Source organism: Cololabis saira, chromosome 12 (genome assembly GCF_033807715.1).
Source record: "Cololabis saira isolate AMF1-May2022 chromosome 12, fColSai1.1, whole genome shotgun sequence".
Classification (NCBI taxonomy): Eukaryota; Metazoa; Chordata; class Actinopteri; order Beloniformes; family Belonidae; genus Cololabis; species Cololabis saira.
Genome location: NC_084598.1, coordinates 42,755,580 through 42,781,662, shown reverse-complemented (window position 1 = coordinate 42,781,662; position 26,083 = coordinate 42,755,580). Strand labels below are relative to the sequence as shown.

Here is a 26,083-nt window from a genome sequence, read left to right as displayed (position 1 = left end):
GGTGCGGCTTATAGTCCAGAAAATATGGTACTCTTCTGTACTTTCTTCCCTCCTCTTCTCTAAGTAAATACGGATGTACAAAAAGGAGCGATACATATTAAAAGAGAAAAACTGCGTGAACGTGTGATAAAGGTCCGACCTCGGAGGAGTTGGGCGTCTCCTGGATCCTCATCAGAACTCCCTTCAGCAGCGCCTCGTCCTTCGCCACGTCGGCCAGCTCTTTAACCAGCGCCGTGTCGGCCATCACCTCCGCCAGGATTCCCTGGGCCATCCTGCCTCACCTGGGCAAAAGAAAAACCACAACAGCGTTACTTTTTTGGGGGGTTATAAAAAAAGAAAAAAAGATATTTGTATTGTACTCTACTGTGAGCAATGCTGTACAGGATTTCTTTTTGAATAAAGAAATCTTAAAAAAAAAAAAGCCTTCTGGGTCATGTGACAGGACGAGGAGTCAAGGCTCACCTGTAAATCTGCAACCGGACTGAAGGATAAAACAATAAACACTCAGGAATGACCGGGTCAAAGTCCAGACCTGAAGCACTGGTAGACCTGGAGTCTGTCTCGGTCTCTCGGACTCTGATAACTGAGAGTCCGTTGCACCAAGGTGACAGAATCTGGTATCAGCAGTTCTTCCTCTTGTTAATGTACAGTTTTGTAAACTATTTGTATTTTGCATCTGATTTAATGTTGTGCTGCATCTGCATGTGTCTGTATTTAATTACAGTTTTGTGTTTATAACAGCCTTGTTTGAATAAATATAGGAATAATATTTACACATCGTGGTGATTGATTAAGCATCAGGTCCATTTCAGTGATGCTGATATACGATGTAATCTGATTACTATAATGGTAAATAATGTAATTTCAATCTTTAATATTTAAAATTCAGGTTTCATCTCTAAATTCAGTCCAATTTAAATCAGTAACATTTACTATTCAGTACTTTTCTGAGGTGGAGGGGGGTGTTGGAGCTGGTTATTCTGCTAGAGGACTAGTTAGGGACTAGTTAGTAGTCGTGTCAATCCTCCACTAGTGTAGAAATAGCGGTAGTGCAGTCACCACACATATCTGATCTCAGCTGATGGATGGAAACATTTCTAGTGAGTTCAACATCATCATCCACTTCTCTGTGATATTGAGCTGCAGTTGAAAACAAGCTCATATGGAAACTAGAACCAGGATGATTCTACAATCACACAGGACCAGGACAGAACTAGGGGCCTCATTTATAAAGCTTGCTTGCGCACAAAACAGGGCTGAAAGATGCGCAAGCACCTTCTACACAAAGGTTGGGATTTAAAAAGAAAAAACTAACCGAAAAATCTGCGTAGCCCTACGGCAACCCTGACCCTCCCGTAGGAACTTACTTAAGATATGGGGAACTGGCGACGCAGGCGGTGAGGTGGTGAAATGAAGTCAGATTCATGTCATACTCTTAATAATGTTATCACATATCAGACTTATAATATAATAGCGCTGATCGTGTCCCTCTGTGTGTGAAGCTCAGCGTCAGTCAGGACTCTGGTGCTGCTGCAGCCGCGGTGCAGGACACGCCGTGAACCTCCTCGTCACCCACCGCGACAACTGGAGAGTGACTGAGGACAGAACAAATGAGTGCCGGGCCACTCTACGGAGCCCCTGAAGGGACTCAGATTTTTTTTTTATATATATAATGAGTTTTACGCTCACGTGAAACCTTTCACGATGCAGAGCCTACGCCGTAGGGTACGCGTTGGTGTAACGCGGAACCATAAATCAGCCTTAAAGGTTTCACGCTAGGGCTGGGCGATATATATCGAGATTTTAATATATATCGATATGTTTTCAAATGCGATATGGTACAAGACAATATCGTTTATATTGATTTAAAAAAAAATAAAAAATTATGATTTTGATATAGCTTATTTTGTGACAAATTGACTTGAATTTTTTATTTGAGATTTGCACAAATGTTTTGTTATTTGCACAACTGTCAACCTCAGTGGAAAAGTCTGCCTGTTACTGTCTACATTGTATTAATTGCACAGTGTATTTTAATGTAATTGTTATGCAGGAAAGGGATATTTGTTTTATTTCATTCAAGAAGCATTTTTTTTTTTTTTTTTTTTTTTGAACAATATTTTTATTAAATTTCAATATAAACGTACAAAAAAGACAAAGCAATCAGCAAGTATCATATTAATTGTCCAACAAAATGTAAGCAGGTCCTGCCGTGTCCATACAGACAAAAATAAAACAAGACAGAAAAACAAGACAAAAAAAATAAAATAATTAAAATTAAATGGAAAAAAAAACCAAAAAACTAAGACTAAGAAAAATAAAATAAAAAATGTCACACTCAATAGTCTAACAGACAAACTTAGATTGTCACACTTGTTCTACAGACATATATATTCTATTGTTGCTTGAGAAAGTCCATTAAAGGTGTCCATATTTTTTCGAATTCTTGTGCTTTACCTCTAATCACATAAGTCAGCTTTTCCATCGTAATACACATTGTCATCTCCCTAATCCAGGACTGTGTAGATGGAACCTCAGTCTCTCTCCAGGAAAAAGCAATCCTCCTTCTGGCCTGCAGGAGGCCAAAGTTGATCAGAGTCCTGCACTTAGAGTTGAAAGATAAATTGTCCGGATATATACCTAATATGCAAAGTTTTGCTGAACAGGGTACCCGGATACCTGTGATTCTGCTCAGAATATGGACAACCGTCTTCCAGAAAGCTACTAACTTGGGGCATTCCCATACACAATGGATCAAAGTACCTTTCTCAGTCATACATTTCACACATGTATCTGGAATGCCAGGGGACCATTTATTGAGTTTTTCAGGGGTCACGTATGTCCTCATTAGCCATTTGTGCTGCAGTAGTTTCATACGAGTATTGATGGTTTGTGTTTGAGCTCTTAAACAAGCTGTCATCCACTCAGCTTCTTCTATATCCTCCTTAATGTCCAAACTCCACGCCCTCCTCCTATCATGACTAGATTCCTTGTCATGTGAGACAAGTGCTGTATACATTACAGAAATTTGGTGTTTCTCATGCATATGTTTTAACACGGCACTCTCAAGGCAGGACAGCGGTGGCTCATATGAGGCTTGATGTTGTTTTGATGAGATGAAGTGCTTCAGTTGTAAATATTTAAAAAAATGTTTCCCTGGAATTGAATATTTCAGACAGAGTTCGTTAAATGGTAGTAAAATTCCCTCATCATATAAGTCTCCAATTTTTTGTACCCCTCTGTTAGCCCAGACCTGAAATCCACCGTCTGCTCTGCCAGGAGTGAACTGCGCATTACCCCAAATCGGTGAAAATTGGGAGATGGAGGGTGTATCACCAATATGCCTGTGTGATTTAAACCATATGTCAATAGAATTTCTAAGGAAGGGGTTTGTTGTTATTCTTTTTAGGGTTTTAAAATCTGCTGAATACAAATACATGCTTAATGGCAACTTGGGTATTGACGACTGTTCAATATATACCCAGGCTGGAGGAGATCGTGCGACAAAATAAAACATAATGCTGCGTAGCTGAGCGGCCCAATAGTACCATTGTACGTTGGGCATCTGTAATCCCCCCCTATCGTACGGTAAGTACAGCAACCCCAGTCTGAGTCTTGGTTTTCTGTTATTCCAAATAAACCTACAAAATTCCCTGTTAATTTCTTTAAAAAAAGATTTTGGCAAAAATAATGGAAGTGACTGAAACAAGTACAGGAATTTCGGCAAAATAGCCATTTTAATTAAATTGATCCTCCCAATTAATGAGATTGGCATTGTTGTCCATTTTTCAAGCGAGTCTCTTACCTCTCTCATCAGCGGGTCATAATTTGCTTTGATCACTGTATTAATTTGGGGGGTAATCCTAATTCCCAGGTAGGTAAAGCCCTCACTCGCACTGGAAAAAGGTGTTCTTATGACTGGATTAATTCTTTCATCCTTATTCAAAAAGAGTATGGAAGATTTTGCGTTATTAATACTGTATCCAGAAAACTGACCAAATTTAGTAATTAAATGTAATAACGTTTGGACACTTTTTGATAAGTCAGACAAGAAAAGGATCACGTCGTCCGCGTACAAAGATATTCTGTGCTCATGGCCTCCAATTGTTATACCTGACAGATTGGCTTCAGCTCTAATGGACATTGCTAAGGGCTCAATGGCAAGAATAAACAATAACGGGGAGAGAGGGCAGCCTTGACGGGTTGACCTCTGTAAAGTTATTGTACTTGATAAATTATTATTTGTCATAACACGTGCTGTAGGTTTGGTGTACAATAATTCTATCCATCTCAGAAAGTTTCCCCCAATTCCATATCTTGATAACACACTAAACAAATAAGGCCACTCGATTCGATCAAATGCCTGTCTGGCATCTAAAGATAGCAGCGCCGTGTCCTTGGCATTATTTTGAGAATGAATTATGTTGAGGACCCTCCTAATGTTATGAAATCCCTGGCGACCCAGTACAAACCCAGCCTGATCGCTGTGTACCAAAGAAGGAATGTATGGGTCTAGCCTTTTAGCAAGAACTTTACACAATATTTTGGTGTCAACTCCCATAAGGCTAATAGGCCTGTATGAGGAGCAGGTAGTCGGTGTTTTCCCGGGTTTTAAGATAAGGATTATTGTAGCGAGTCTTAAAGTTGGTGGAAGGATACCATTGTTAAGTGATTCCTTAAACATATTCAAAAGCGGGATCAATAACTGTTTCTGGAAGGTTTTGTAGAACTCTATTGGCAGGCCGTCTGGCCCTGGAGCTTTGCCCGAGTTGACACCTTTGATAGCCTGCAATATCTCTTCCACTGTTATGTCACTGTCCAGGTCCTCTTTAACCTCCTCTGTAAGCATTTCAAACTGGAGATGATTAAGAAAGGTGTCCCTAAGGACAGGAGAGGGAGAGCATTCCGACCTGTACAGTGATTGATAATATTCCTTAAATGTATTATTAATATCTTGAGGGTCATTCGACATCGCTCCTGTTTGTGTAATTATGCCATTAATGGCTCTTTCGGATCTTATTTTTTTAATTCTCCAAGCTAATAATTTACCAGCCTTTTCTCCCTGATCATAAAAAGCCTGGTTCAGCCACAATAAACTTTTTGCTGCTATATCAGCTGTTAATTTATTGTATTCTGTTCTTAAGATTAATAATTGTTTCTGTTTTTCTGGGTCATCTTTGTTATTTATATCAATTTCCAAGGATCTAATTTGTTTCTCCAATTTATTAATATCCGCTTTTCGTTTCTTATTTTTAGTACTTGTAAAACTAATGATTTCCCCTCTAATATAGGCCTTAAAGGCTTCCCACCTAATGCATGCGTTGGTTTGAGTAGTATTGATCTGAAAGTAGTCATCAATCTTATCTTCTATGTATTTAACAAATTCTGGGTTTTGAAGCCACCTCACTTGCAAGCGCCAACTAGGGGGAGACTGTTGGAGCTTCTCCATGTGTAAAGACATGGAAACGGGGGAGTGATCACTAATAACTATACAATCATACCAACATTTCTTAATTTTGGATACTAACTCTTGCGATACCAAGAAGTAATCAATGCGAGATCTGGACCTGTGTATTCCTGAGTAGCAAGAGTATTCTAATTTATCTGGGTTAAGCTGCCTCCAGATTTCTGCCAAGTTTAAATCTACAATATATTGTAAAATTGTTTTCCTAGATTGTTTTTTATGGGGATCATTCTTTGTAGAGCGATCTAACGATGGGTTCAAAGTGCAATTGAAATCCCCACCAACAATATTTAGGCCATACAATGAAGACAAAGTTAAAAAAAAATCTTCAAAAAATTTTGGATTGTCCTCATTAGGGCCATATATGCTGACCAAGTTCAGTGCAAGAGACCCGATTTTACCCTGAGCAATTACAAACCTCCCTTGGGGGTCCCGGATAGTATTGATAAGTTGGAAAGGAATTGTTTTGTGGATAAGAATTAGTACCCCCCGAGCGTGACTGTTATATGTGGCATGTATGACTTGACCCGGCCATCTCCGAAGAAGCATTTTTATTCTATATATGCAGGCAGTTTATTTTTATTTCATTTGTTTTATACATTTTGATATTGTGCAGACCTCTGTTAATAAATTTACCTGTGTGACATTTGGCACGAGGCTTTGTATTAAAACTGACTGTTTTTTTAAGGGTTTGCCTCAGAAAAAAAAGAAGTTAACAGAGACGCTAACAGAGATGCTATGCTATAATGCTTTGGGGGAAACCCCAATTATGGCACAGAAAAAATATCGATATATATCGACTATCGCCATTTAGCTAGAAAATATCGAGCCCTATTTCACGCACGCACGTAAAACTCATTATATATATATAAAAAAAATCCGTGTCCCTTTAGGGGCTCCGTACCTCTTGGCCTCCACCTTCAAATCACACCACTTCTTTTTTTTTCTGCAACAGATCTGTCCGTGGCACTCACGGCGTTTAGCGCCGCAACGACGCGCTGCCACTCACTCGCTTTATTTTATACTATCTATATACTTTTTTCTACTTTTACTGTGACCACCAAATAATGTGGTTTTCCTGTCCTCCACCTCATCCACAACATCTCCATCTCAGTCTCCGTGAAATTTAGTGGCACGGTGGCTCGACACGTCTCATTCATCCTGACGCACAGCAGAAACAGGCTGCAGGTGGCGCTGCGCATGCTCAGCAGGCTCTTTCATATGCAAATACAGTCATGATGAAGTAGTTTGCATTGACCATTTATGGTAGTAAGCGGGCGTGTAGAGGGCGGGATATGAGCCGAATTCACGTGCGCAACCTTCCAGCTGGATTGTGATTTATAAAGAGAACATTGCGTGCAGATGTGCGTGCACGCGGTTTTATAAATCCAGATTTTTTTTGTCCGCCCGCCATTTTCGGCTTTTGGGTTTACGTGCACTTTTAGTATGAATCCTACGCACTCTTTTACAAATGAGGCCTCTGGTTTGTTTTGGTCTTGAGATGAACTAGTCTTAGTCATGAATGAATGAATGAATGAATGAATGAATGAATGAATGAATGAATGAATGAATGAATGAATGAATGAATGAATGAATGAATGAATGAATGAATGAATGAATGAATGAATGAATGAATGAATGAATGAATGAATGAATGAATGAATGAATGAATGAATGGTTTATTCCGGTACATTTGTAACCAAAAGGGTGTAGGTAGAAGCCAGGCTTGTATACCTGCCCCTTTTACTGGTACCTTACATTGGTTACAGCAAGTACAAAACAGCAAAGCTCAAGACTTTGAAATTAATTATCAGTAAACTCAAATATCCTATCAAAGCAAAGTAAAGAAAGGCACAGAGCTCAAAACCCAAAAATAACTATTTCCCATCATAGCAAAAATAAATAGCACATGGCTCAAAAACCCAAAAAATAAACTTAAATTTCACATCATAGCAAAAATAAAAAGTAGTGCATTGCGCAAAACCCAAACTATAACAGTACAGTAAAGTTTTTTTTTTTCCCCCCACGTCAAGAGCCTCGGCGTCATTCTGGACAGCACACTCTCATTTGCACCTCACATCCACAACATCACCCGGACTGCATTCTTCCACCTCCGCAACATCTCCAGACTCCGTCCAGCACTGTCCCAATCCAGCACCGAAATCCCGGTCCACTCATTCATCACATCCCGTATCGATTACTGCAACGCCCTCCTCACTGGCCTCCCAACCAAACTCACCAACAAACTGCAACTCATTCAGAACTCGGCCGCCCGGATCATCACCCGCACCAAGTCATCTGACCACATCACCCCCGTCCTCATCCAACTCCACTGGCTCCCAGTCCAATACCGTATCATTTACAAAAACCTCCTCCTCACCCACAAAGACCTTCACAACCTATGTCCTGGCATCCGAGGAACACGATGCCATTGACGGGAAGCAAAACCGTGGTGATTTTACACACTTCACTGTTGCGACTTTTTCCTTTTTTCCAATATTTATTTCCAAAAAAGGGGCTTGCAAACATAAATCAATGCGGCTCCACAATTAGGGAAAAATCCAACGAAACAAAAAATATTTAGAAAAGTAACTAAAAAAAGCGTGAATTGGTCAAAATTGGCATTTAACCACAGCTGCCTCCTGTCTGACATTTCCGCCTGACTGACTCACACACACCCCCACACACCACACCACACCGGTCCCAATAATGAGGGGTGTGTCCCGGCCCCACCCATCCAACAATTGTTATTATTAAATAAAATAAACTCAGGTACTGTTTAACATAAACTAATTACCAAGCCAAGATAATTCAAAGTAACAGATCAACTTCATAAACATCCTGAACTAAACTTTTTTTCTAAACTAAGGATAAGAAATGAAGAAATGGCTACAACAACCTAGCCCCCACCTACCTCTGTGACCTTCTGCAAGAATACACTCCCTCCCGTACCCTCCGCTCAACCTCTGCTGGACTCCTTTACACTCCCACTCCACACCTTAGCACCATGGGTGCCCGAGCTTTCAGTTGCTCGGCACCCAGACTCTGGAACTCCCTCCCCCCACACATAAAACAAATAGACTCCATCACCACATTCAAAACACAACTCAAGACTCACCTGTTCAAACTTGCCCATTCACTCTGACTGGACATTGTGCAATACATCTCACCAGTTGGTTTATTTAGTGTTTTATTTACTTCTTATTTTTTTACGCTGTTTATTGCTGCTTTCATGGATGTCTTTTTTTGTATTCTTAACTTATAAAATGTATTTTTAATTGTATTTCTTGTTTTAATCTTGAGGTGACCTTGGGTGACATGAAAGGCGCCTCGAAATAAAATGAATTATTATTATTATTATTAGAAGTTGGCAAACTTAATTCTCCATACCATAACGAGAAATTACGTAAAAGTCTTTTAAGGCTGAATAGTGTCCAACATGATTTGTTTACAGGACAGTTGTTCCAGATGTTCAGCCCGCTGACAGATGTGGGTCTTCGGTTTTTCAATAATATAATAAATATAATATAATAAAGTTCCTCTCATGTTGTATCTGGTGTTGTATGTATTAATAAACTAAATATATGATCTATCAAAATATATATATGCACAACAAAATTAAAAAAACATTTTATTAAAATTTAAATAAATAATTAAAATAAATTGTAATAATACACACATATGTATATAAAAATAGATTTTATATATATATATATATATATATATATATATATATATATGTATTAATAAAATAAATATATGACATATTAAAATATATATGATATATTAAAAATGCACATATATATATATATATATATATATATATATATATATATATATATATATATATATATATATATATGCCTTAGGTTTTTACCAACATGGTATTAACCATATATATATATATATATATATATATATATATATATATATAGAATAGAATAGAATAGAATAGAATAGAATAGAAAGCCTTTATTATCATTATATTTCTACAATGGAATTAGGCAGCAGCTCCGTCAAAGTGCAAAACAAATGCAAGACTATATAAACAAGTAAACTGTACACCACAAAAATGATCAAAAAGTAAACATAAATATATATATATATACACTATAAGGAAAGAGTGAATGGGAGAATAAAATAAAATAAAAATGTACATGAATGGGTGGAGGAATATTGCACTTGGATGGGTGGAAGAATATTGCACTGAAAGGATGGAAGAGTATTGCACATACATAGATAATATAATAATATGATGATATTGCACAGTGTGAGGTAGCTTATGAGTTCAAAAAGTTCACAGCTTTGGGGAAGAAGCTGTCCCTGAGTCTGTTGGTTCGGGATCGTAAGGACCTGAAGCGCCTATATATATATATATATATATATATATATATATATATATATATATATATATATATATATATATATATATATATATATGCAGACACGTTAGAAAGTAAAAAAAAAAAAAAAAAGTATTTCTGTTTACTACAACAGTATAATAAAGTCCTGTAATGATTTTAGTTTTGGCCCCTCTGGCCCCCCATGGAAACATTTCCTGTTCTGTTTCCTCTGATCTGGTCTCACCTCAGCCGGGTTCCAGGCTCAGGTCGGTCCTGTTTGGCTCACGGGGGTCCAATTCCGTCCGGGAGCGCTCGAACTGCCGTCAGCTGCTGTTCAACCGTTTATGTCTATGTTGAACCGTCTCTGTTGAACCGTCTATGGGTGAAGCGGCGCTACAAGCAGGAGCTGTTCGTTTTCCGTTCCGGCTCACACCGACGGGGCGGGGTTAGAGTTAACCCTTTGCTGGCCACCCCACTGGCCTGTGTGTGTATTAATACAATATATGATATATTAAAATACATATGATATATATTATATATAAAAAATGCATACGCCTTAGGTTTTTACCAAGATGGTATTAACCATTAATATATATGCACACAAGTTAGAAAGTAAAAAAAGTATTTCTGAGCGTAATAATAAAAACAAATAAATATATATATATACATATATATCTACAATATATATATATATATATATATATATATATATATATATATATATACGTTTACTTTGATTTGATTTTTTATTTTATTTTGTACATGTAAAAAACAACAATTGGAGAGAATATAAGAAAACAAAACAACAAAACAAAGAATTTCATACTTTAACACTTACTATCTTAATTTACATGTGCAAAAAGCAGTAGGCAGAAGTGTAAACTTATTTAATCCTACCCCCATTTACTAATCATTTATTAACACGTATTTATAATAACTAACTATACTATAATTATACTCACACACCTATACATACATACACATAGTTGAGTATTTTCATATATTTGTACACACATGCGCATATAAATATTTATATAAATATACTTATTTACACCGTACTATCTCTATATTAACTCCATCTGCTCTATATCTATGTACATATCATCCCCCCTGTAAAACTGCCATCCCTCCTTTCCATCCCTTATGTCATTTCATCAATGAATGTGGTTTTACTGCTATTTCAACATTTAGAGTCATCACCAGAAAAATAACACCAGAAAAATAACTTATTTGACAATTTTCACCTGTTTTAAGTACATTTTCACTTAAAATAAGTAGGAAAATCTGCGAGTGGGAAAAGATTTATCTTCTTATTACAAGCAAAAAAATCTTGTTCCACTGGCAGATTTTTCTACTTATTTCAAGTGAAAATCTACTTGAAACAGGTGAAAATTATTGTTTTTCTAGTGATGAGTCTTGTTTTAAGTGTAATTCGATTTTTTTACTAAAATGAGACATTTTAACTAGAAATAAGACAAATATTCTTGTTAAGATTGTGAGTTTTTGCAGTGATCCATGTTACTTATCCTGTGAAGGACAGAGTCATATTGATAAGTTCAGAAAAGTGTTTTTTATTGTTGTGTTTTGATGTATTTGATGTAAGCCCAGTGGATATTTAAAGCTTACAGAAGGCTGCATTTAACTGCTGCTATGTCATTCCTGCAGTATTTTCTGCAGCTGTTTTGGTCACTGCTATTATTTGTAATATATTATATTATTTGGAATCAGCACAAATTATCTGTCCCCATATGATAAAATCCACCATCCCCCTTGATTTTTTTTTACAATTCGAGTAATACACCCATACATACAAACATAGATACACACACATATATATATATATATATATATATATATATATATATATATATATATATACACACACACATATAATTATAATGTGTATGTATGCATATAAAAATGATGCGTATCTACAAAATTTACAGCAAAGACTCGAGATTCAAGACTAAACTCGTCTTTTGACAAATCAAATTAAGTGGAAAAACGTTTTAAGGAACACGTATTTTTTTACTAAAACACTAAACATCCACCTTACACTCGGTAGAAAGTTATAAAGTTAATAAAATCGCGCCGCGGCGTTTAAGACGGTGGAGAAAACAAACGCACCCTGGGGGATTTTGGTGTTGCGTCCAATGTCGTCCGGAGTGAAACAAATGTTTCACTAACTTTCTCTCTTTGCTTTTATTACGTAAGACACTAAACGGACGCGCAGCTAACTTAACCCAAGATATCGGAAAAAAGGTAAAATACACCAAATTGTGTTATTCAGTGCTTCATTTGAGCAGTAAAGGAAAACTTAAGTGTTTTACTGCGCACGTTGTGTTTTGGTTTGAGGTTATTTTTTTTCTGTCAGATTCTCAGCTCTTGGTGTAGCTTATAGAAATTAAAGTGGACTAAGTAATAGTAATAACAGAAATAAAATAACATAATAAAATAGTATAACCTGCAGCATAAAGCGTAAAGTGACATTAGAAGTGACGTTTGCAGGTTTCGGTTCAGAGTGCAATTGTAGATGTGTCCATCAGTCTGACAGCGTCCGGGTGGAGGCTCGGTCTGGATGTTTGGTTCCGGATGCTGGGAGTAAACGGTCCGTGTGTGAACAGCAGCACAGTAAAGTGTGCAAACAAAGGATAAACCAGCAGAGGTGAAAAAAGTATTCACATTCATTACTCAGGTAGAAGTATAGATAGTAGAGTTTAAAAATACTCCTGTAGAAGTTGAAGTATCAACTCAAGTTTTTTACTCAAGTAAAAGTATAAAAGTACTGGTTTCAAAACTACTTAAAGTATAAAAGTAAAAGTAATGTAAGGGGGAAAAAAGCCATTAAGGACAAAAGCCATTGAAAATGAATCTATCTTAGTATAATGCCAATATATTAAAGAAGCATATATGTGTACTATTGAGCATTAACATGTGTTTCATAGAGCAGGAGATATGATGACAAGTATTGTAATGGTGCAAAAAGTCAAAACTTCAGAGGCATGTTATCATTTATCCTAACCTTTATTGGAATGTACATCCAAGTTTAGTTGCAGGAATCTGAGGGAACGGATGTAAGAACAAAACTGGACAAGAACATCTGAAACAACCACAACCACATTCACTCTATCCGGATGGAGCAATTTAACTGGATCGTTTTTATTAAAGGCCAAAATGAAATAGAGTAACGAGGCTGTTTTTAAAATGTAAGGAGTAAAAAGTACAGATAATTGCGTGAAAATGTAAGGAGTAAAAGTAAAAAGTCGTCTGAAAAATAATTACTCCAGTGAAGTATAGATAACCAAAATTTCTACTTAAGTAAGGTAACAAAGTATTTGTACTTCGTTACTTGACACCTCTGTAAACCAGATAGCCAAGATAAACAGCAACAAATACAATATTGTGTGCAAAAGATAAACCAGACAAACAGGATAAAGACGAGATTTACCAAGATTGTTTGTTTGTTTGAAATTCTTTATTCAGTCACATCAATCTACATTATTAAAACAAACATTATCCACAAAATAGTGACTGAAAGGCAGCAGGCAGAAGCAAACAAACAAAACTAAATTAAGCCAAACCAAACCAGAAAAAGAAACATAAAAAAGAAACCAATAAAGTTACCAGTATTTAAATGTATTGTAATAAATACATTTTCAAATAGCAGAAAAAAAACAACGAAAAAAACAAAACTAAAAATAAAGCTACCCAACATTGATACAATAAAAAGAAACAATAGCAAAACTAAACCAGAAAAGGAGGACCAATAAGGTTTACATATATAGTAGTAAATACATTGTTTTTTATAAATATCAGAGAACAGCAACAAAAAAAATAAAATAAACATTAACATTTGTAGCTTTCAAAGATTGCTCTACAAATCTTTTTTTTGTAAACCGAAAATTAGTTGCACATTCGTAAATCTAGGTTAGCGTCAATCCATAGTTTAACTCCCACAACAGATTAATATACGTCTCCTTTTAGTCTCTTTTCTAGCTTTTTGTACAACAACTTTACAAACATCACGCAAATTATATTTTGACTCATGTATTGAGAAAAACTGTTGTACACAGACAGGGAGTAACTTTAATTTAGCTTTATACTTAATATATTTAAATATATATATTTAAACTGTGTTTAGCTGGAGAAGTGGGAATAAAACCCGTGTTTTGATCCGACCCCGGTCTGTGTGAGAGTTTGTTTGTGGTTTACTGTGGAAGGTCATGTTTGGTCGTTACAGCCGCGATCCAAGCGAGCCGACGACTTTTTGTTATCTCAGATACTTGGTCTCCGTGGTTATGCCTCCGAGCAGGAAAGTGGTGAAAAGTTAAACCATTAGCGATCTTTTCCCCACGTCTGTTATGTCTGGAGCTGCTGCAGCTACAACACAGCAACGGGTTACCATGATACTGATAACTTCTGCAACCTACGTTTCCTGAAGGCAACATGACTGAGGAACGTCCCCAGCCTTCTCTGTTCTGCTGTCACTCATGATGCCACGCCCCTCTCAGTTGATGCCACGCCTCCCACGCCAGATCCGGGCCAAAAGTCTGAACCTGAAAAAAAAATTTGTAACTGAAAAAAAAGAAGTGAAACTGAAAAAAAAAGATGTGAAACTGAAAAAAAGATTTGAAAGTGAAATAAAAAGATTTGAAACTGAAAAAAAGATCTGATACTGAAAAAAATAAAACTGAAACTGTAAAAAAAAAATTTCAGGTTCAAATTTTATTTTCAAATTAGCAAAACTTTTGGCCCTGATTTGGCTCCATATGGCTACAGATGTAGCTTACCACCACTGGTGAGAATGTGTATGAATGAATAATGATTTCTGTAAAGCGCTCTGGGTGCCTAGAAGGACGCTATATAAATCCAAGTCATTATTATTATTATTATTATTATTATTATTATTATTATTATTATTATTATTAATAAGATAATATATAATAATAGGATAATATTTCTTTCTGCCACTTTATTGAGGTTTTTGTAGTGAAATGAGGAGGAATCATAGAGTTTCCTACAGCGCTTTCAACCGGCTTTCAACGCGAGCAGCAGGAAGAAAATAGAAGAACATTTAAATATCACAATATCAAGCTTGTTTTCTGTTTAGAAAGTACAAACGTAGGAAGATTACAAGTACTCGCCCATCTTTTACTTGTCTCTTTACTCTTTTAGGAGTTATTTTAGGAGTTTCTTTCAGGAACGCACGGGCGGGTGAATAAAGGCTGATTTATGGTTCCGCGTAAAATTGACGGCGTAGTCTACGGTGTACGGTCCACGGCGACGAGCACCGTTCGGTGCGTGCGCCGTGGACCCTACGCCGTAGGGTCTGCGTTGGTGTAACACGGAACCATAAATCAGCCTTTTAAAAAGCGAGTTTCAGCTGTCAATCAAAAGAACGTGGGGGCCGATAACGCGTTCAGTGTTTCAGGACAGAGAGCGTCCGATGCCACGTAATGCGAAGCGATAGTCGGACGCTCGCTTGCAGTTAGGACAGGCTGTTATGTGTGGAGCTGCTGCAGCTTCAACAGAGCAACGGGTTACCATGGTTTACAGAATAACGGAAAGTAACGATTACAAGTAAGACAAAACGAAGAGGGAGCACGTCTGTACACAGTGGTCCGAAGAGCAGCTAAAGTAGCTTCCAACATGGCGGCTCCGCCAAGTGATGACGCCAAGACGACCAAGCCCTGTAGAAAACGTGTGAGTGGATCAGATACGGGTCGTGTGCTTGGGTCGGAGTTGAGCTGCTCTGTTATGGAGCCAAATCAGGGCCAAAAGTTTTGCTAATTTGAAAATAAAATTTGAACCTGAATTTTTTTTTTTACAGTTTCAGTTTTATTTTTTTCAGTATCAGATCTTTTTTTCAGTTTCAAATCTTTTTATTTCAGTTTCAAATCTTTTTTTCAGTTACAAATCTTTTTTTTTCAGTTTCACGTCTTTTTTTTTCAGTTTCACATCTTTTTTTTTCAGTTTCACTTCTTTTTTTTTCAGTTACAAATTTTTTTTTCAGGTTCAGACTTTTGGCCCGGATCTGGCGTGGGGGGCGTGGCATCATGAGTGACAGCAGAACAGAGAAGGCGGGGGACGTTCTTCAGTCACGTTGCCTTCAGGAAACGTAGGTTGCAGAAGTTATCAGTAGAAGTTGATTCAACACTGTATATACACTATATTCACGTGATTGGCAGTGGAAAAAACTGATATTAGTGACACATTTCTGTTTAAAAAGCTGTTTTAGACCGTACTTTGTAGTATGTGGAAGTGGGAAATGTCAAACTTTAAAGTGTGGCTGTTGAACTGTACAGTCTGGCATAGTTTATTGCTTTTATACTGCGATTGGTGCCAAGTACGGTCTAAAACAGCCTTTCAAACAGAAATGTGTCACTAATATCAGTTTTTTCCACTGCCAATCACGTGAATATGGTGTATATACAGTGTTGAATCATACTTCTACTGATAACTTCTGCAACCTACGTTTCCTGAAGGCAACGTGACTGAAGAACGTCCCCCGCCTTCTCTGTTCTGCTGTCACTCATGATGCCACGCCCCCCACGCCAGATCCGGGCCAAAAGTCTGAACCTGAAAAAAAAATTTGTAACTGAAAAAAAAAGAAGTGAAACTGAAAAAAAAAGATGTGAAACTGAAAAAAAAAGACGTGAAACTGAAAAAAAAAGATTTGTAACTGAAAAAAAGATTTGAAACTGAAATAAAAAGATTTGAAACTGAAAAAAAGATCTGATACTGAAAAAAATAAAACTGAAACTGTAAAAAAAAAATTTCAGGTTCAAATTTTATTTTCAAATTAGCAAAACTTTTGGCCCTGATTTGGCTCCATACTCTGTCAGCTCCGGTCCAGCAGAGGGAGCCAGAGCTCCTTCCTAACGCAGGTCTTCCTCCAGGCCTCCTGGCCTCCAGCTCCAAACCCTTCCTGTTTTTGGTTGGAAGACTCGTGAGAGTCTCCACAGCTGACCAGCAGCTCGGATCAGAATCTGCTGCCTCAGCATGGCAGGAAGTGACAGCAAATGAGACGCCCAAGTGTCCCTGAGTGATCTCACACTGGCTGGAGACGCCGTCCGGGCTGATCACGAGCCACCGAGCCACCGAGCTGAGTTGTTTTTCCACAACTCGTTCAACTAGGAACCAGCTGAGAACCGGTTTGTTTTTCCAAATTTTTTCCAAAATTTTTTCCAAAACTGACAAAAATGACAGGTTGTTTATTAGTGCTCCACTACAAATGATTCGCATCTTTCACCAACGCACCTAAACTACGTCAAGGAAAAAAAGACGAGAAAGGCCAACGAAGCAGAAGGGATGGAATAAAGCTGTGTCAGCAAAAACGGTCGGTCGGTGTTTGTAATCAATATCCGTAGCCACCAATCAGGAGGTTTGTGGGCGTGGCTGAGTTGGAATATTAGAGGGTCTTCATTGATGTCACTTCCCCACTGGACCAGCCCCCTTACTCTCACTTAGTGGCAAAAATGTCTGCAACTAGTGGAGAAGACGGGATAACAGCTGATTATGGGCTTAAATTAAAGACAGTTGGACTTGACAGTGACCCGTACAGTTACCAAGAACCAGTGGTCCATGGACATTAATATTTGGTACAGTTACTCCAAGAACCAGTGGTCCATGGACATTAATATTTGGTACAGTTACTCCAAGAACCAGTGGTCCATGGACATTAATATTTGGTACAGATACCAAGAACCAGTGGTCCATGGACATTAATATTTGGTACAGTTACCAAGAACCAGTGGTCCATGGACATTAATATTTGGTACAGTTACCAAGAACCAGTGGTCCATGGACATTAATATTTGGTACAGTTACCTCAAGAACCAGTGGTCCATGACATTAATATTTGGTACAGTTACCAAGAACCAATAATAATAATATATTACAAAGTTCACTCTCACTTGTTTGACATAATTTGGATGGGTAAATTATTCACAAAAATGAATAGTAAATGGAAAATAATAAATATGTATTTTTTAAATTATTATTGTTTTCCATTTACAAATTCACGGACCACCTGCAATACCACCGTGGACCACCAGGGGGCCGCGGACCCACGGTTGACAATCCCTGCGTTAGGCGTTTACAACACCAAATAAAAGACCAAAAACCCAGGGGTCATATTCAGGTTTTTTAAAACCAGAATATGAGCAAATTCATGCATACATGGCTGTGCAAAACCGGATTATTGCTAATATTCGGGTTTTAAAAGGGTTATTGATGCATGTAAATGTAGTCACTGAGGGTAAATATTTCCCCAGAGACTGAGAGTGGTTTGTATCCCCCCATCATGCTGCAGATGGCGAGCGGACTTCTGTCCCGGGCCGAGGCCTTGGCCCTGCCGGGCGTCCGGCACGCCTGCCACGTGATGCTGTACTCGGACACGGATGCCAAGCTGTTTGGGAGGATTCCCTTCAGACACGTTGTCCTGGTGAGCACCACGTGATGTTTTCTTTCCTTGAGTGGAAGTGTTTTGACCTCAGTTTTAACAGCTTCGCTCTCATTTCAGATGCAGATGCGCTTCGACGGCCTGCTGGGATTCTCCGGCGGGTGAGTCTTCCCCGACGCCACGCTGAACTTCAGCTGATGACACATTCACACGGGATCTTTAGTGGGGCTGGGGATCCATTCAAATGTCAAGAATCAATTAGATTCTTAAGATTCAGAATCGATTATCAAGATTCGATCCGATTCCGATATTGATTTGGGTTAGTGTTATTAAAACTGTTTTTTGAGCTGTTGCATGAATTATATGACTGTAATTATGCAACATATTACTACTACTAGTATTATATTGAGATTAAACAGAAAGTATTGCAGCTAATGATGCTGTAAGGACCAATCAGCTCCCAGAATGCTGATAGAACTGAAACAGAAACATTGTGTGGCAGAATTACCAAACAGATCCAGGGAGGAAACAGAGACGGATGAAATCGGTTTTATTTTTTCCCACATTCTGTTTTTATTTGTTCCATTTTCGGTCTATTTTGGTTTTTAATTTTTGAGCATTTGGTTTTTTAGCATTTTTTGCCCCAAGACAGTATATAAAGTAATGAAATATAGACAATTTATGCAATTATAACTTAACACTTTAATGTTTTCATACCTTTAAACATATTTAAAGGCAAAAACATGGCACCAGTTATTCTCATGTCCAACAAAACATTACTTTTTTGGGGATAAACAAAAAAATAACCAAAAGTTGTAATGTAATGATGAAAAAAAATAAAATACATAAATAAATAAAAGAAAAAAAAAAAAGAAAAAAAAATCGATCTTTAGACATATGAATCGATTTTTAGGAATTAATATGAAAATCGATTTAGAATTGGGAAATCTATTTTTTCAACACAGGCCTAATCGTGGGGCAGAATTACCAAACAGATCCAGGGCAGTAAACAGAGACGTTTAGTTTAGTTTAGTTTATTGCTTTGCACAGTTTTAAAAATATACAGGAAATATCAAATATAAATACTAAAGGTGCAGGAAGAGGCAAAAAACCCAATGGGCTTATTTGAAGCCTCCACCGAAGTTATTAAAATGTCATGTGTTATAAAGAACACAAGATTAACATACAAAGACAAAAAGTATAACTACACAAAAGTGATGGCAAACTAATAATGCAATATATAAATAATAAAGAATAAAGACTAAAAAATAAGTGTGTGTGAGTGTGCATGGGATATTGTTTTTACAACTTATATTACTTATATTGACTCCTGAGCAAATAAGACGGTACATGTCAGTAGATGAGTGAAACACAAAAAAAAAAAAAAAAGAAGATGGATACATGTACAACCTTACATTGGGAAAACAGTTACAAAACAGCAGTCAAGTTCCTTCAAACATCTTTTGTAACATTTCAAAGAGGAAGAGTCTTTGCCAAGTGGGAAAAATCATTCCATAATTTGTATGAAATCGGTTTTATTTTTTCCCATTTTTGGTCTATTTTGGCTTTTCAATTTTTGAGAATTTGGTTTTTAGCATTTTATGCAAATGTAACCCCAAGACAGTATGTAAAGTAATGAAATATAGACAATTTATGCAATTATAACTGAAAACTCTATCATTTTCATACATTTAAACATATTTAAAGGCAAAAACATGGCACCAGTTATTCTCGTGTCCAACAAAAAATTACTTTTTTGGGCTTAAAAAAAAATACTAAAAGTTGTAATGATGAAAAAAAAAGATCTTTAGACATACCAATCGATTTTTAGGAATTAATATGAGAATCGATTTAGAATTGGAAAATCGATTTTTTTCAACACAGGCCTACTCTTTAGAAAACCTCAAAACACTGAAGGCAAAGAGATAAACTGACAAAAATATGCACGACAGGTTGTTTATTAATGCTCCACTGCAAATGATTTGCGTCTTTCACCAACGCACTTAAACTACATTGAGGAAAAAAAGACGAGAAATGCCAACGAAGCAGAAGGGACGGAATAAAGCCGCGTCAGCAAAATGGACAGCGTTGCTAGCTGTGGTCGGTGTTTGTAACAATATCTGTAGCCACCAATCAGGAGCTGGTTTGTGGGCGTGGCTGAGTTGGAGCAAAAACGGTTGCAACTAGTGGAGAAGACGGGATAACAGCCGATTATCAGCTTAAATTAGCATCAGTTGGACTTGACAGTGACCCGTACAGTTACCCCAAGAACCAGTGGTCCATGGACATTAATATTTGGTACAGTTACCAAGAACCAGTGGTCCATGGACATTAATATTTGGTACAGTTACCAAGAACCAGTGGTCCATGGACATTAATATTTGGTACAGTTACCAAGAACCAGTGGTCCATGGACATTAATATTTGGTACAGTTACCCCAAGAACCAGTGGTCCATGGACATTAATATTTGGTACAGTTACCAAGAACCAGTGGTCCATGGACATTAATATTTGGTACAGTTACCAAGAACCAGTGGTCCATGGACATTAATATTTGGTACAGTTACCAAGAACCAGTGGTCCATGGACATTAATATTTGGTACAGTTACCAAGAACCAGTGGTCCATGGACATTAATATTTGGTACAGTTACCAAGAACCAGTGGTCCATGGACATTAATATTTGGTACAGTTACCCCAAGAACCAGTGGTCCATGGACATTAATATTTGGTACAGTTACCAAGAACCAGTGGTCCATGGACATTAATATTTGGTACAGTTACCCCAAGAACCAGTGGTCCATGGACATTAATATTTGGTACAGTTACCAAGAACCAGTGGTCCATGGACATTAATATTTGGCCACAAATCCAGTTTCCTTATATTTATATGTACTTAATTTCTACTCAAGGCAGGATTTGTTGGTGAAATTAAAGTGATGAAGACACCGAACTTTATGATTTGACCGTTTAACGTTAGCTACCCAAAAATCCAACATTACCTGATACAAAATGGGAACCGCAAATCCACGTTTCGGTGCCTGGAATCCAGTTGTTTCTGTGAATTGCAGCGATCCATTTGTCTCTCTTAAGCTTATTTTTCTGCAGTCTGTAAAACGATAACTCTGATTTCTTGGCTAGATCTATGAGTACAGTCGATCGCACAACAGCTCTTTCCCATTTTAGATGTTTTCCAGTTGCAGAATGTGTAGAATGTGTAGAATTCTGTTAACAAAGATTTGTGTCATAGCCACACGTTTCTACCAGCAGGGCGGCGCCAGGCAGGGGGCTGTTGTAAACAAACCGGCCAAAGGGATTGTTTCCAAACGGAAAAAGAGAAAAATAACTGAGGAGAAAAGAGGATTCAACGTTTCTTGGACCGAATCATTTGCATTCATTGCAGACCTATTTGCAGACTTCAAAAACAAAACCGAGCAAAACCGAATACTAAATAAAAAGCACAAGTTGTTAAAAAGTAAGGGCAGTAGATTACAGCAGGTTCATCTCATTCTTACAACGGCAAGAATAATGTTTCTATACGGTCAAAACGTACAAAGACCGGGTCAAATACAGTATTACAAAAGTAATCTGTAACAATTCGTACGGTGAATTAAACCAATTTGACAATTCTATGCCACCATGTCTGTTTCCAGGTCTTATTTCACACAACTGAGGAGAATTACGTTTCTAAACGGTCAAAACGTACAAAGACCGGGACAAATACAGTATTACAAAAGTAATCTGTAACAATGTAAATAGGTCAGTTGAACATGGAAGGGGTCGTCACGGCGACGGCGAGGTGGGAGCGGGGCAGCGCCTCCACAACCCGCCGCTGCTGGACATTAAAATTCAACAGGCTTGGTTTTTATCGACCCTGGTGCTTGACGAGTGTCGGGAGAGGATTCCTCCCGATGATCCGGCTGATTGTGTTTTATCTGCTGACCTTTGACCCCCGTCAGCCTGGTGGACCCGTCGGAGGAGACGCTGGAGGAAGGGCTGGGCAGGGAGCTGCTGGAGGAGCTGGGCCTGGCGGTGCCGGTGTCGGCCGAGGACCTGGTGGAGTCGTGCTTCGCCCCGGCGCTCCCGCCCTCCTCCTCCTCCTCCTCATCCTCATCCTCCTCTTCCTCCTCTCCCTCCCGTCTCGTCCTGCACTTCTACGTGAAGAAGATGGAGGAGGCGCAGATCCGCGAGGTGGAGAAGGCGGCCGTTTGCACCGCCGCAGATCACGGGCTGGAGGTGAGGCGTCCGTCCGGGCCGGAGAGTTTGAAAAGTTAGTCTTCCTGGGGTCCAGACAATAAAATATAAAATCAAACATACAATCTCAATTCATGAAGTAGATTTAAAAAAAATCTAAATAAAATTACAAGTAAGAAATTAAAGCTGCATGAAAAGGGCCCTCGCGCAATTTTCACCAATAAAGGTCAAGGACTCAAAACCGAGTCCGATGACCCCACCATGACTCTTTATGTCAAACCATTCAAAAGTTATGGAAGAAAGTAGGAACTATCAGATATCGACCAATCAGAAGAAGGGGCGGGGCTAATTCAGGCCAATGAAGGTCAAGTACTCAATAACGAGTCTGATGACACCACCCACGACTCTTTATATCAAACCATTCAAAAGTTATGGCAGAAAGTCGGAACTATCAAATATGGACCAATCAGATGAAGGGGGGTGCGCTTTTTGGCGTCTATCGTCGCCACGGTAACGCTTTTGACTGAGAAAAGTAATGCACGTAGTCGCAGGATGGAGATGCATATTTTGATGTATAACACACCTGGGTGAACGTTACGGTTCGGGCCGTATTAACTGTCAGGAAATGGCATAAATTGCATAAAATGGCATAAATTGCGCCAAAATTACACGATTCATTCAAAATGGCCGACTTCCTGTTGGGTTTGGGCCATGGCGCCAAGAGACTTTTCTTTAAGTTGTGACATGATACAGGTGTGTACCGATTTTCGTGCATGTACGTTAAACCGTATTGTGGGGCTTGAGGCACAAAGTATTCTAGGGGGCGCTGTTGAGCCATTAGACCACGCCCATTAATGCAAACCATTAAATATCACATTTTTCACCAGGCCTGGCTTGGTGCAAAATTTGGTGACTTTTGGGGCATGTTTAGGAGGGCAAAAAGGCCCTCCTTTTGTCGGAAGAAAAATGAGGATAAAAACAGAAACTCCTACAGATACAATAGGGCCTTCGCACTGTCAGTGCTCGGGCCCTAATTATACATTTCATTTGTTAGGCGCCTTTCATGGCACTTAAGGTCACCGTACAACAATCAAAATACAAAAACACAATTTAACTTAAACAATAGAGAATGATGATGACAACCAGAAATCTTTTGAGTGTGGGACTGGATTCTGAATGGCCGAAGCTAGAATATGCTAGTTTCATATTTCTGTGATGACAAAAGCAAATTTATCACCAATGTCACGCTGGAATAAACTTTACAACAACATATATAGTCCATTTTTCACTTATTTCCTTTATGTCCCAGTTTACATATGTGCATTTTAAGTTCATACAATATTGTGATTGGTCTGATCTGTTTTTTGCTGGAGTGCAGCTGCTCTTTATGAAGGCAGGCAGGGTGGAGAGGCTGATTGGGCACAGGTGTGCCCAATCAGCTGAGTGGCTGCCCCTCCACCCTACCAATGAACTAACAACTTGACGAAAACAACTTTGTGTTGAGAAATGGTGCACTTTTACGCGTCACTGCAACAGCTCGGCCCATTTTGGCAACAACTTCATTGATGTGAGCAGACCATGACGATGTACAATCCAGCCAAAGTCCAAGAAGCTTCACAGTTTTTACTTGCTGAGTTGTTGAATTGTGTGGTGCTATTCTGTTCATCGTCTGCCCCCCCCCCCTGCAGGTGATGGGGATGCTGCGGGTCCCGCTCTACGGCGCGAAGAGCCTCTCGTCCTTCCTGTCGCACTCCTTCATCGGTAACGCCCGCGGCCAGCTGGTCAGCTCCCTGCTGCGCCTGCAGCTGGTCTCCCCCAAGATGATGCACCAAGCCCTTACGCTGTCACTGCAGGTCCACGCTAGCTCCGGAACGGACCTGCGGGGGGCGCTGGCGCTCACGGAGAAGCACGGCTGGGGCGCTAGCGCCTCACGGAGAAGCCCGGCGGACGCTAGCGCCCGGCGAAGCCCGGCAGATGCTAGCGCCCGGCGAAGCCCGGCGGATGCTAGCGCCTCATGGAGAAGCCCGGCGAACGCTAGTGACCTGCAAAGCCCGGCGGACGATAGCGCCTCACGGGGAGGCCCGGTGGATGATAGCGCCTAATGGAGAAGCCCGGTGGGTGCTAGCGCCTCACGTAGAGGCCTGGCGAGCGCTAGCACCCCATGGAGAAGCCCGGCGGGCACAAGCGCCTAATGGAGAAGCCCGCGGACGCTACCGCCTCACGGGGAGGCCCGGCGGACGCTAGCGCCTCACGGGGAGGCCCGGCGGACGCTAGCGCCTCACGGGGAGGCCCGGCGGACGCTAGCGCCTCACAGGGAGATCCAGCGGACACTAGCGCCTAATGGAGAAGCCCGGCGGACGTTAGCGCCTCACGTAGGTGCGCCCGCACCATTATGATACTGGGGCCGTCTGGCACCAGAGTGGATACTGTACTGGTATTGGCAGGTATCGATATCGACCGATATCAGCCAATATCCATGCCGGTACTGGTACTAGTCACAGTACTGGTGGGTATTGGTACCAGTAATGGCACCGGTACCAGTACTGGTCAGAACTGGTAGGTACTGGTACTAGTGTGTTGCTGAAATCCACCTGGTATCAGTACTGACCAATGAGTGTGGCGGTATCAATACCAGCATCTGCTGGCAGCAGTAAAGCTGTTGGTCAATACTGGTACCAGTACTGGTCAGTACTGGTACCAGTGTCAGTACTGGTACCAGTACTGACACTGGTACCAGTGTGTTGGTGAAATCCACCTGGTATCAGTAATGGCCAATGAGAGTGGCGAATACCAACATCAGTACAGATGTTGGTCAATACTGGTACCAGTGCCAGTACTGGTCAGTACCGGTACCAGTGTCTCTCATTATAAGTATCAGAACCGGTACTGGCATTGCCAAGTATCAACCAATACCAGCAGGGCATGGCAAGGTACGGCGGCTGCCACACCTCGGCTTCAGGGGGAAATGTAAATGTTTGTTTTTTAAATAAATGTATGGAACTTCTCTGTGTCTATTTGTATTGACTATTCTATTATTTAATACATATAAAATAACTACAAATGCAAATCAGAACAAAATGATCGATTTCACTAGGTACGACAGTGGTCGCTATCAATCTCGTTTTTAGCGCGCTCAGGGCCCGATTTACTAAAGGTTTGCGTGTGTAAAAACCTGTGCAAACTTGACATCACCCGCAAACCAAAGTGCCAGCTGATCTACTAACAGCGTGCAAAGAGGACTGCGTCTCTCAAATGAGCAAAATAGCACACGCTGTTCATTTAGTACTTTTGCCCTGATGAATAATCAATATGGGGCGTACCCGCCAGAAATCCTAAATACTGGGAGGGGAAGATGCAAATTGCTTCATTTACCACGCTCAATGAGATTTACCAAGCCTGAAAGTTTTTGCGCGTATTGTGATTGCGTCTGTATTTAATACGTTCGAAAGGAAGGTGCTAATCTGCTGCTGCTGTTATTGTGGCAAGGAGGCGACATCCAAAATCAAACAATACGCAGAGAGAGAGTCTTTATTCTGCTGCATGCTATTTTAAAAATGGTTGCACAAGTTTTATTAAAGGCCACTTTTTCTTTAGTTCTCCGCCTTATATCTTGCACCTTTCTTTTAATGTGCCCCCCTCCAGTCGCCCACAAGCAGGCCAAGCCTTTGTGCCAAAAC

At 39.4% G+C, this 26,083-nt stretch overlaps 3 protein-coding genes across 5 annotated transcripts in view; 1 reads left to right on the top strand and 2 right to left on the bottom strand.

The window, feature by feature from the left end:
* The window catches only part of gss (glutathione synthetase), a 29,373-nt gene extending 19,287 nt beyond the window's left edge, over window positions 1-10,086 (bottom strand). Inside the window, exons 1-2 of one of the 3 annotated variants that reach the window (XM_061736831.1) lie at window positions 10,052-10,086; window positions 140-281 (exon numbers count right to left, since the gene is read on the bottom strand). In XM_061736831.1, the coding sequence (XP_061592815.1) occupies window positions 140-271 (132 nt within the window). In that variant the 5' untranslated portion in view covers window positions 272-281; window positions 10,052-10,086. The remainder of the gene's footprint in view (window positions 1-139; window positions 282-10,051) is intronic. The other 2 variants (XM_061736832.1, XM_061736833.1) reach the window with 2 other exon arrangements.
* LOC133456428 (NACHT, LRR and PYD domains-containing protein 3-like) overlaps window positions 1-26,083 on the bottom strand; it is a 687,319-nt gene that overhangs the window by 318,887 nt on the left and 342,349 nt on the right.
* On the top strand, window positions 11,962-24,508 carry zgc:103759 (U8 snoRNA-decapping enzyme). Its single transcript, XM_061736835.1, has 5 exons — window positions 11,962-12,069; window positions 18,122-18,253; window positions 18,332-18,372; window positions 22,172-22,448; window positions 24,095-24,508. The coding sequence occupies exons 2-5, from the start codon at window positions 18,122-18,124 to the stop codon at window positions 24,506-24,508; spliced, it is 864 nt and encodes a 287-aa protein (XP_061592819.1). The 5' UTR covers window positions 11,962-12,069.

Bases quoted from the DNA above. Each gene is read 5' to 3' on its own strand.
- zgc:103759 (XM_061736835.1), top strand. From the start codon at position 18,122: ATGGCGAGCGGACTTCTGTCCCGGGCCGAGGCCTTGGCCCTGCCGGGC. The intron at 18,254-18,331 runs GTGAGCACCACG...CTCTCATTTCAG, and splicing joins CCTTCAGACACGTTGTCCTG to ATGCAGATGCGCTTCGACGG. The intron at 18,373-22,171 runs GTGAGTCTTCCC...GACCCCCGTCAG, and splicing joins CTGCTGGGATTCTCCGGCGG to CCTGGTGGACCCGTCGGAGG.